The sequence below is a fragment of the Balaenoptera borealis genome (assembly GCF_965194805.1).
Source record: "Balaenoptera borealis genome assembly, chromosome: 10".
Lineage (NCBI taxonomy): Eukaryota > Metazoa > Chordata > Mammalia > Artiodactyla > Balaenopteridae > Balaenoptera > Balaenoptera borealis.
Window position 1 is genome coordinate 13,576,197 of NC_138874.1, and position 12,603 is coordinate 13,588,799.

At 42.3% G+C, this 12,603-nt stretch overlaps 1 protein-coding gene and 1 pseudogene across 2 annotated transcripts; one reads left to right on the plus strand and one right to left on the minus strand.

Annotated features, from left to right (window-relative positions):
- Window positions 1-12: 12 nt before the first annotated feature.
- On the plus strand, window positions 13-4,955 carry EXOC8 (exocyst complex component 8). The gene has a single exon (XM_082407621.1). The coding sequence runs from the start codon at window positions 263-265 to the stop codon at window positions 2,438-2,440; it is 2,178 nt and encodes a 725-aa protein (XP_082263747.1). The 5' UTR covers window positions 13-262; the 3' UTR covers window positions 2,441-4,955.
- LOC309635884 (transmembrane emp24 domain-containing protein 2 pseudogene) lies at window positions 3,388-8,799 on the minus strand (annotated as a pseudogene). Its single transcript has one exon. The product of its transcript is annotated as a transmembrane emp24 domain-containing protein 2 pseudogene (transcript).
- Between the last annotated feature and the right edge of the window lie 3,804 nt (window positions 8,800-12,603).

Below are 12,603 nucleotides of genomic sequence, written 5' to 3' on the forward strand. Positions count from 1 at the left end.
TGCCCCGCCCTCCACTCGCTTCCGCGATAGCTTCTTCGGCGCATGCGCCCTAGGCCGCTGGCGCTGCTGCGCAGGCGCACCGCCTGCTCCCGGCCTCTTGCGCAGGCGCAGTGCCTGAAGTTCATAGCCGGGCGCAGGCGTACTCGTCTCTCTTCCAGCCTGCTTCCGCAGCCCTGGAGTTGGACCCGGCTTGGGTGGGCCTCGACAGCGGCGGCACCGGCGACGGCGATAGTGACAGGGACTGCGTGAGTCCCGGACGGAAATGGCGATGGCGATGTCAGACAGCGGGGCGAGCCGCCTGCGGCGGCAGCTGGAATCGGACGGCTTCGAGGCGCGGCTGTACGTGAAGCAGCTCTCGCAGCAGTCGGACGGAGACCGAGACCTGCAGGAGCACCGGCAGCGCATCCAGGCGCTGGCGGAGGAGACGGCGCAGAACCTGAAGCGCAACGTCTACCAGAACTACCGACAGTTCATAGAGACGGCCCGCGAGATCTCCTACCTGGAGAGCGAGATGTATCAGCTCAGCCACCTGCTGACCGAGCAGAAGAGCAGCCTGGAGAGCATCCCGCTTACCTTGCTGCCGGCTGCCGCCGCCGCGGGGGCCGCCGCCGCCTCCGGAGGGGAGGAGGGGGGAGGCGGCGCGGGGGGCCGCGACCACCTCCGGGGCCAGGCTGGCTTTTTCCCCAGCCCCGGAGGCGCCTCCCGCGACAGTTCCGGGCCAGGCGAGGAAGGAAAGCAGCGCACTCTCACCACCCTGCTTGAGAAGGTGGAAGGCTGCAGGCACCTGCTGGAGACGCCGGGTCAGTACCTGGTGTACAACGGGGACCTGGTGGAATACGAGGCGGACCACATGACCCAGCTGCAGCGGGTGCACGGCTTTCTCATGAACGACTGTTTGCTGGTGGCCACTTGGCTGCCACAGCGGCGGGGGATGTATCGCTACAACGCCCTCTATCCCCTGGATGGTTTGGCCGTGGTCAATGTCAAGGACAACCCGCCCATGAAGGACATGTTCAAGCTGCTCATGTTTCCCGAGAGCCGTATTTTTCAAGCGGAAAACGCAAAAATCAAACGAGAGTGGCTGGAAGTGCTGGAGGAAACCAAGAGGGCCCTCAGTGAAAAAAGACGCAGGGGGCAGGAGGAGGCAGCTGCCCCTCGAGGGCCACCTCAGGTGACTTCCAAGGCCAGCAACCCATTTGAGGACGAAGACGACGGCGAGCCAGCTGTTCCCGAGGCAGAAGAAGAGAAGGTGGACCTCTCCGTGGAATGGATCCAGGAATTGCCTGAAGACCTGGATGTCTGTATTGCCCAGAGGGACTTTGAAGGGGCCGTTGACCTGCTGGATAAACTGAACCATTACCTGGAAGATAAGCCCAGCCCACCTCCTGTAAAAGAACTAAGGGCCAGAGTGGATGAGCGCGTCGGCCAGCTCACTGAGGTGCTAGTGTTTGAGCTGTCCCCAGGTCGGTCCCTGAGAGGTGGTCCCAAGGCCACCCGCCGGGCGGTTTCTCAGCTAATCCGGCTTGGCCAGTGCACGAAGGCTTGTGAGCTCTTCTTGAGAAACAGGGCAGCGGCTGTGCATACTGCGATACGCCAGCTTCGCATCGAAGGTGCCACTTTACTCTACATTCATAAGCTCTGCCACGTCTTCTTTACCAGCCTTCTGGAGACCGCCAGGGAATTTGAGACGGACTTTGCGGGCACCGACAGCGGCTGCTACTCTGCCTTTGTGGTCTGGGCGAGGTCCGCCATGGGCATGTTTGTGGATGCTTTTAGCAAGCAGGTGTTTGATAGTAAGGAGAGCCTCTCCACGGCGGCTGAGTGTGTAAAAGTGGCCAAGGAGCACTGTCAACAACTGAGCGACATCGGCCTAGACCTCACCTTCATCATCCACGCCCTCCTGGTGAAAGACATCCAAGGGGCCTTGCACAGTTACAAAGAAATCATCATCGAAGCCACTAAGCACCGCAACTCTGAGGAGATGTGGAGGAGGATGAACCTGATGACTCCGGAGGCCCTGGGGAAACTCAAAGAGGAGATGAAGGGCTGTGGCGTGGGAAACTTCGAGCAGTACACGGGGGATGACTGCTGGGTGAACCTGAGTTACACGGTGGTTGCTTTCACCAAACAGACCATGGGCTTCTTGGAAGAGGCACTGAAGCTGTACTTCCCGGAGCTGCACATGGTGCTTTTGGAGAGCCTGGTGGAAATCATTTTGGTCGCTGTTCAGCACGTGGATTACAGTCTTCGGTGTGAGCAAGATCCAGAGAAGAAGGCTTTTATCAGACAGAATGCATCCTTTCTGTATGAAACGGTCCTCCCCGTGGTGGAGAAAAGGTTTGAGGAGGGTGTGGGGAAACCCGCCAAGCAACTCCAGGACCTGAGAAATGCATCGAGACTGATTCGTGTGAATCCCGAAAGTACAACGTCAGTGGTCTGATGCCTGGACCTGTTTATGTGTATCCGTGTATGTTGCTTATGGATTATTTATATTAAGTTGCAGTAGCATATTCTTTATAGTCTCAAACATGTCTTAAAAATAAAAGATGCTCTCTGGGATAGAAGTGCAAAAGCAAAAGGAAAAAGAAAAAAATGTTAAATTAAGGCCATATGACAAAAACGTTGGAATTATTGAAATATATAATATGCTTTCCTTTTAAATTATGCAGCTCTCTAATGCATATATCATCACACTATAGCATTTCAGCTTATCCTTTGACTCACGACACACTTTCTCACAGTGCAGATTATGCAGCGCCGATAAACAATATCTGTAAATACAGAGTTTAAGTATGTTGTGAATGTCTCCCCGTTCACAAAAATGTTAGGTTTCTTAAAGGGTACTGTGCCATATAAAACACCCTGCGCCCTATACTTCCACATCTTAAAATGTGTTTGAACAATTTGGGGGAAAGAAAGGAGTTGAGGAAATTGGTTTTAGGGTAAATTTTGGTCAAAAGAATTCCTTCGTGAAGGTAGCTAGTGTGCGGACTTGAGTACTCCAATCCTTATAGAGCACAAGGGGAAGCTGTCATAAACACAGTTCCAACGTAATTTAAATGGTTCATCATTTTTAGCTGCTAATTAGCAGCTTGATAACACTTGATTTGGGAGCATTTACTTGAAAATCTTAAGAACTATCATCAATTTTTTTTTTTTACATATTTCTGAGTTGTCTGAAGTTCCCCTTTAGAATATTAAAAAAAATAAAAAATGAGACACATCGAAGAACCTGACAGCACTTTTGGTGTGGGTTACACGTAGCGGCTCAGACTTCATGCAAGTGGGAGAAAAGTTTTCAGATTTCAGGGTCTGGGTGGGTGGGAAATTAGGGAAAATCCTATGCAGACCCCACAGTGTTCTTAAGTATGACTGCTTTGAGCAGAGATTTGTTTTTGTTTTTTCGTGGCTAAGTGGATAGTTTTCCGTGGCTAAGGGTAAGTGTTTTTTCGTCTCACAGAAAAGTGAGACAGTGTGCCCAAAGGAAGGAGGGGAAGAACCTTTGGTGACGCCTAAAATGCTCCAGGCTGCATTTTTCTTGTTTTATTTTTTAATTTTATTTGTTTTTCAAACTGAATATAATGCTTACTTCAGATTGTTTAGTAAACAAAAATAACTAAAGAAATTCGAGCTTCCCGAGCTTTCTAAACTTGCATCCATTGTATATTGATTATCTGGCCTTCCTCATACTTGGAGACAAACTGCTACGACCCATTTTCCCCCTAACTTATAGTTGTGATTCTTGTTCCTAAGTGTCATTTCTGATGCCGATGACTTCAAAAGGTCGTTTCCTTTATCTGAAGGAAAATAGTGGTATTAAGACTGTGGGAATTATGTAAAACCTAAAATAGCTTCTAATAGCAGGTTAGGGTTGTAAAGCTCCTTGACTTAATTACTCATATGCCTGACGAACCTCTTATTTTATATTTAGCTCTGCATATCTAAAAGGTTGGAAATTATCAAAGTTAAAGATTTTCTTTGACATTTTTTTCACATAACTTTAGCATTTGCTAGATAGTAACTGTAACTGGATATCTCAGTTGAACAAAAACAGTTATAATCTGCCTTTTTGTTTTTTAAGATCACTGGAAACTTGAATTTGATAAAAATGTTATGATTATTTTGTGCCGCTTAAAGTTTCTAAAATCATATTGTATGAAACATGTATTGTGTCAGTATTTGATGCTGGGTCCATGAAATGATACTTCTGAAATCAAAACTTCTCTTACGGCATGAAGTGATAAAAACCTCAGTGCGTATGTGCTCAGATGCTGTTTAAATGGTAGACTCTTCACAGAACTGTCTGCTTTTTAAAACTGGAAGTACAGAATTTTCTTGTGTTAAAAGTTGTGTGTTCCTTAATCAGAGTTGTAGCTGGAGGAATTAGGCTGTTGGTGAATCAGGTCGTGTGGGAAATTGATTAAAGACCATCGATGTTGCAACGTGCCTTTGTGCCAGGACAGAGCAATTTCGCTGCATTTCCTCCAAGTGGGGTCAGAGCTCTTCTCTCTAGTTCTCATTCAGTTAGACACCAAAACAAGGTCTGAAAATGGAATGCGGTTAGAGATTGCCCAAAAATATAGTACATACGGTATTATACCATTTAAGTGTTGATTGCCTTGTCTAGGTTGCTTCGAAGATAACACTGTCACTTGAGCTTGAAATCAGACTTGATTGAATTAATTAGTGTTGAAGAAAGACGCCCTGTGGAATTAAGTCTGTTTTTGATTAAAGCCTCATTTCACTTAAGTGCTGAAAACTCACTTATTTTTGTTTAAAACACTACCTGTGGTTGTCATCAGCACTTGTACTTTGCAACTTGCTTTCCTGGGATTGGGAATTCGGGACTTGACGTGTAGTATAAAATCAGTATGTGTACATTTTGCTTATTGGTATGCTGTGATCTGAGGGAGTCTTGAAATGTTTTACCAAAATAAAGCTGAAAATTTTTCTTACACTGGATAAAATCGATTGATATTACAATGTTATATTTATTTCTTTTCTTTAATGAGGATTTAATATTGTTATGTTCATGTTACTGAAATGTTTTAAAAGCCTAGGTTGTTTTCTAGTTTTTGTTTTTCTATATGAGGAGTAATAGGTACAAAACTGTTAGCTTTATTTAAGTATGTGTTCTGCTACTATCAGAATTGTGAATTAAGTCAGATTGCAACTTTTTAGGATTCCCTTGAACGGGAGATTTCAGATGTACAAAATGTGAATTTACTCTAAAAAATGGGTGTTAGGGACTTCCCTGGCGGTCCAGTGGTTAAGACTCCACGCTTCCAATGCGGGGGGCGTGGGTTTGATCCCTGGTCAAGGAACTGAGATCCCGCACGCCACAGGGCGCAGCCAAAAATAAATAAATAAGTAAAAATAAAAATATAAAAAGTGGGATTCATACCATCTGCACATCTTTCAGTGAAGAAAATATAATGTGGGCTATATGACCTAGGAACTAGGATCATAAATGACAAGGATCTCTTTTTTTTTTTTTTTAAACGTGGATATTGCGGGAACTATCACGCATAATTGATTTAACAATATTTAGCGAATGCTATGCCTCACATTGACTAAAATGCGGGGTGGGGAGGACAAAATAAAGTTAAGCATGCTTTCACTTAATATGCTTAAAAATTGGTGAAAATAGAATAAAAACTTGGAAAAAATAAATTAGCAAATGAAAGGCAAAACTGTTGCAAATTAAATTCAGCAAAATTAATTAGTTTATCAATAAATAATTGAATAATTGCAAACTGTTGGAAAAAAAAACAAAAAAAAACAAGACCAAACAACCTGCGTGTTGCAGCTTAGGTGCCATGGGAATGCTGAGAAGGAAGAGGGCAGTGTTACTCTGAGGAGTTTGGAAAGGCCTCGTGGAATTGTTGGCCTTGGAGCAAGTCCTGGAAGAAGGGACAAGATTTAGGTGTGCAAGGAAGATGGGCATGCAAGTGTGAGCAAAGACACACAGCAGGAGCGCGTGCGTGCTTGGGACAGTCTTGTGAAGTAATGTCACTGTCACAGCGCTGTTGCAGATGTGCTAGAGATTTGAGGAGAGGAACGCTGTGTCTGTAATTCATCCCTACTAAGGAAGCTTCCATCGTGCAGAGGGTAGGAAGTAAGAAGTCCACGTCATCCTGCCCGAGCCCCCGGTGACCCCCTCAGCATAGGTGCCACTGGTAAGAGCTTCTCATACATCTTTTCCCCAGAAATTGGACTGTACGGCACCTACTGTTGAGCTCTTGCTCTTATTCGAGTGCCACCAGTTCAGTATTTCTCAGAAGTGCTCACATCAGTACCTCACCGGGCTGGATTTTTCTGTGATTGAACAGCACCCAATCACAATGAATGGATCTGTCAGGATCGCGCACTTTCCAATTACTTTGCTGTCTTCAGGTTTTTTTCAGGTCTTTTGCCAAAAATCCTGAAAAAAGCTCTCGGTGCTTGTATCTTTGCTTACATGTGTGACTGTGTCTTAGGACACATTTCCAGAAATTGCTCGGCCAAACCGTACATTTTAAATTTAGGTAAATGGGACTTCCCTGGTGGTGCAGTGGTTGAGAATCTGCCTGCCAATGCAGGGGACACGGGTTCGAGCCCTGGTCCAGGAAGATCCCACATGCCTCAGGGCAACTAATTTAAATCTTTTAACTCAATTTTGAACTGTTTTCACACACACACACACGCACACAAATTGGCATGCAACAGTTGTCCTAAGGTAAAACACAGTCACCTTAAAACTGTTGCAAGTATTTTCACCCAGGGTTGAAAAATTGTTTATCCTGAACATGAAAACCTGTAACAAATTTAAATTAGTTATATAAAACTCGTTACCTGTAGTTTTCTCCTTGCAAAGATCCAAAAAAAAAATGTCCAAGTAACTAATATACATCAGTCACAACATAATCCTGGATCATCCCCACACCAAAACTAGATGCTCCTTTAATTTTAAACCCATCATCAGAGACCAAGAGAAAGTCATTTCGTTTTATACAAAACAAAATTCACATGTGCCGAAAAAGAAAGAGCCAAAAAAACCAGAAACAAAAACCCTAGTACTGACAGTAACGTTCAGTACACTAATTAGTGGCCAAAATGCCACTGATCAAAAAATAAAATAGTGGCTGTATATCACTGCAAAGAAATCCAAGAGGCTTTTAACACTTTGGCATCAGAAATCCAGATTTTTCCAATTATGTGAATGCATACCTCCTACGTGCCAAGAATAGAGAAAGTGTATGTGCCGGCATACAAAGAAAAAGAACTACCGTTCACTGCACCACCCAGAGAATTGGCTTTAACAGAGACTTCTTACAAGTTTAGGCAGAAACCAAAAAATGGTTATTAGCTGCTTGTGTCAAGAATTTTAAGTGGAGGTGATTGATTGAGTTCTAAGGTTCAAAGTAAAACTTTAAAGGGGAAAAAGGTTAGGCTGGATAGAAAATGTCAAGACTCAGATTGTTGTTTCTGATAAGGACTCAACAAAATGAATCTTTAATGACTTGAACTGCAGGATAAGGGATCCCAAGGATGCAGTCATTTTTAGTAAAGTGCTATCAGTAAAGTACTATTCTGAGCAAACTGCATTTTATGATGACAAGAAAAGGAAAGAAGATGTAATAAGGACTATACACCTATATTCCACTCACAGTGTTTGAGTTCTGGAAGGACCTGTATAATGAAGGAAGAATTCAAATGTGAAATCATGCCAATCACATGTCAAATTTTCACTATAACTTTCCAAAAAAAGTGTTTTCCCCCAATATCTGTTAATCACAAAGAAACAGAAGCTGTGAATGTACATTTCAGAAAATAAAGATGGGGAAACTAATGACATTATTATGACCAAGATGTTTGGTAAACAGTGAATTATGAATTTGGGATCATCAGGAAAAGGCTTTTTAAACAACCCTCCGGACTTCAAAAAATCTCTTCAGGTAGTAGATCTGTCCCAGTGTCATAGAAACTAGAACAAGAACTTCAAAGAAGGACCAAAGGGCCACTCTGCTGTTTGTGTTGTCATTGATTGCTCTGTGTCTTCCCTCCCAAACTTCCATGTATTCCTGTTCATGCTTTACAGCTGTCATCGCCACTGCGAGCTCATTAATCATTTCGTCTAGCTTGTTCTGTTGAGCTTCTGTTTCCATGTCTTGTCCTTTTGGAGCCTCCCCAGTATCAACGGTGAACATCACTTTGTCTTTGGGGTCATAGTGGACATCCTATTGCTAAAACAAAACTTATTATGTTCCATCCACGTGAGCAGCAAATGTGTATTTCCCACTGGACTCCCGGTCTGCTTTATAAATTCCTGTATTATCAGGCCCTGTAATTTCCACGTCGATGTCCAGGAAGCTGCCCTTGGCCACCTCCAAGATGAGGCCCATCTCGGTGCCCGAGGTGACCCGCTGGAAGAAGCACTCCTTGGCAGGCCCGTCGATGCTGACGAAGTAGCCCGAGGCCGTGGCCGGGAGGGCGGCCAGGAGCGCCAGCAGTTCAGCAAGTGTCCTCATGGTGGGGCTGGGTCCGAAGCCAGGACCCAGGACCGGGACTGCGGCTTCCAGACTATTCTGATTGTAATAAGATTTATTCATTTTTACTCATCTGTGAAAAAAACTTTCCAAGTTTTGCTTGTAATTTTTATGAGTGAGATTCAGCAACCTTGTATTTCTTTTTTTATTAAGCTCCCTACATCCGTCCTTTGCCATTCTTTTCTTAGATGATCTTTGTCTTATGGTTTTGTAGTTTATAGTATATTTAGGAAATTAATTTTTCATGTGTACTAAGTGTTACAGATATTTTTCCCCTCTTTTGTCATTTATTCATTTATCTTATTCATTTATCTATTTAGTTATTTATTTTTGGAGTACAGTATATGTTAATCCATTATGAAGCCAGACTTATCTGAGTTTTTTCTGTGTGATTCCTATGTTTTCGGTCAGACTTTGAAAGGCCTTACTCACTTTCGGATTCCAAAAACATTCATGCTTTTCTTCTAGCAATTTAGTATATTGTAGTATTTGAAATTTTGCTCCATCTGTAATTTGTTTTAAAGAATGTTGTAAGAATCCCATTTTCCCACAACTATCAATAATTAGCAAATTGCTGCAGTAATTTTGAATCACCCTTCTTTTTCCCCCCCTTACTTGAAATGCCATTTTAATAATTTATTATAGTTGTACTAGATGTGTATCTGGGTACATTTTTGGCTCTATGTTCTGTTTCACTGATATTTTGATTTCTGTGCCATTATCAACCTGTTTTAATTGTAGATTTATAATTTTATAATTTAATAACAACTAGGACTGGTCTCATTCTTCTGCTGTTTCAGTTTTTTCCTAAGTATTCTTACATATTTATTATTCAAATTGCATTTTGAATAATTTAATGACATTCCTTACCATCCTCCAAAAGAGTTGGCATTTTGATTGAAATCATATCGAATGTAGATCAATTTAGGGAAATTTGACATCTTTATAATTTTGAATCTTCTTATTTATTTATGCAAGTGTACTTTCATATTTCAGCAGCATTTTCAAATTTTCTTCAGGTAGATCTTGCACGTTTCTTGGTGAGTTTATTCCTCGGTACTTCATCTGTAATGCTTTTGTGAATGAAATCTTTACCTCCATTATGTTTTCTGATTGTAGGTAAGAAATGTACTGATGTTAGTTTTCTGGGTTTTTTTTTTTAAGAGTTTTCCAGTATATAATCATCACATCACCCAAATAAGGATAATTTTGCCTCTTAAAGTTTTATACATCTTATGGGGTTCTCTTAATATTCTATATTAAGTTGAACATCCAAAACTATGTTAAATCATAGTTTTTGCTTGATATTAATATCAAGGAATTAGAAATTATACCAGATATGTATCTACTAGAAGTGTTTTTCCTGTTTTTTTTTCCCTCAAAGCCTGATGTTGGCTTTTGATCATTATGTTAAGGAAGTGATCATCTCTTCCAGTTAACTAAGAGTTGTGGTTTTAATTTTTTTAGGTCAGGAATGCATGTTGAATTAATAAATGAACCTCAGCATCTATTGAGCTAATCATTATTTTTCTCCTCTGTCATATTAATTTGGTAAGTTTTTAAGATAGATTTCCTAACACTGAACCACATTCACACTCTATGAATTAATTCTATTTGGTTGTAATGCATAATTCTTTTAATATAGTGCCTGATTCTAATGAATATTTCCTTAGAATTTTTGCATTGATAACCAGTGCTTGTGTCATTCATCAGGTGAGTATGTGCAGCATGATAATAATGATGGTGAAGTGATGAGACACATCCGCATTCCTTTTGATTCCTGAACAATGAGAATGAAAAATCATACAGTGTGACACAGGTGACTTGTGTCACTTCACGTATAATGAGCCACCCTAAGCTTCCAGGACAGTCAGAGCTCTTACAAGGAGGTAAGGAGGTATTCCATTGAATCTCTCCCCCATTTCACACTGTGTCAGAGATGTACGAGATACGTAAGCTGTCTGTATGTTAAATACATTCTGTATGTATTGAGAAACACATGTATGTTTCATTCACACAGAATATTTGCATTTCATTTTTTCCCATCAACTTCCCTAGAGCAGTGTTGGGCATAACATAGATGATAAAAGCTTATTAAATAAATACTATTGAGCACATTTCTTTAATAACTAATGACAGTTCTCATTTATGAGGTGACTAGTTTGCACCAGGCCCTTTATTACATGCTTGATCTCATTTGATCCTGACAATAACCTGGAAAATAGGTATTGTTTTACTCATTGTACAGATACAGGAAGAGACTCAGCGAAAGCCATATACCTGGCTAAGGTGTCTCCCCACTGAGTGTCAGGCTGTGTTCAAGACCAGGTCCCAGGCTCAGTTTTTTCACTCTGTCATTAACTAGACGATCACTTATATACAGAATTATTTCAAGCTGGTGTTTCTAAGTAAAGTTTCTGAAGACAAAATTATTTTGGCATGTGCCTCAATCAATAAGAATCAGAGGGCTTCCCTGGTGGCGCAGTGGTTAAGAATCCGCCTGCCAATGCAGGGGACACGGGTTCGAGCCCTGGTCCGGGAAGATCCCACGTGCCGCGGAGCAACTAAGCCCGTGTGCCACAACTGCTGAGCCTGCGCTCTAGAGCCCGCAAACCACAACTATTGGAGCCCATGGGCCACAACTGCTGAAGCCCGCGTGCCTAGAGCCCATGCTCTGCAACAAGAGAAGCCATCGCAATGAGAAGCCCGCTCACCGCAACGAAGAGTAGCCCCTGCTCGCCACAACTAGAGAAAGTCCGCGCGCAGCAACCAAGACCCAACGGAGCCAAAAATAAATAAATAAATAAAATTTAAAAAATAATAATAAGAATTAGAATACCTGCATGAAAAAAATTCAAGTATGACAAGCAACGTGTGGTAAGCCCCTTTAACAAGCTGTGTGGTAAGCCCCTTTAACAGGTTATTTAATCTTCACATCAGTCTGTGAAGGAATTGTGGTTTTGTGAAATTAAATAATTTGCAAGTAATCCAACCTACAAGGGGGTCCCTAACTAAGTGGCCCAGGAGGGACTTGAACTCAGAGGACACTCCTCTAGGGCTAGTGCTCTAAGCCATTGAGCTGTGTGATTGGAACCTGGCTGATGTTGACATCTCACCAGGATAGACTGCTCTTTTTTCCAAAGGCTTATCCGTACACATTTTGGGTACTCTGTTAAAATTATACTTATTATATTATGTCAGAGGATATTATTATTTTTTATGATTTCCTTAGAAAAAATAAAGTGGCAGGTTTGAGTTAATGAGATAGTTAGATTATTGCCGTTAACACCAATTTGTACATCATCAGTGATGTTAAACAGGCTCAAACGTGCAGAAACTGCATCAGGCATTAAGACGGGTGTAACGTAGCTCCCTGCAGAGGCGAGAGAAGCTCCTAAACCACTGGGCAGGTGTCATTTTTAAAAAATCTATTTGGCTGCAGTGGGTCTTAGTTGAGGCATGCGGGATCTTTAGTTGGGATCTTCAGTTGCAGCGTGCAAACTCTTAGTTGCGGCATGTGGGATCTAGTTTCCTGACCAGGGATCGAACCTGGGCCCCCTGCATTGGGAGCACGGAACCTTAGACACTGGACCGCCAGGGAAGTCCCCAGGTGTCGTTTAAGTAGAAAAGTTGCAGGAAAAGAGGTGTTTCTCATGTCAACCTTCATTAGTTTTGCCTGATAAGTTGACTTACTTTCAGATTATTATACCTGCTAAACACATTAAACAAAGTTATAGAAGCCAAGCCAGAATTGATATTCGTGTCTGTGGTCTCATACATTGCTGGTGGGGATTACTGTAAACTGATTCACTGGATAATTTGAAAATGCAGAATTATACAAGCCCTTTCACCTGGCAATCCAGTTCTGGGGATTTATCCTAGAAAAATCTTCACGTACTTCCTAAATGAGGTTTACCCATTAAACAAACGTAGATGCGGTTTATGAACAAGTTTTTAAGAACACTTCCAGTCTCCGGTCCGGCACGTAAGGTGCTTGGAAGTTGCCGCTCTGCTCTAACAGGTAAAAAGCTGAAAAGACTGGAAAATCAACACCTCTTCCTGGATCCATAAAAAG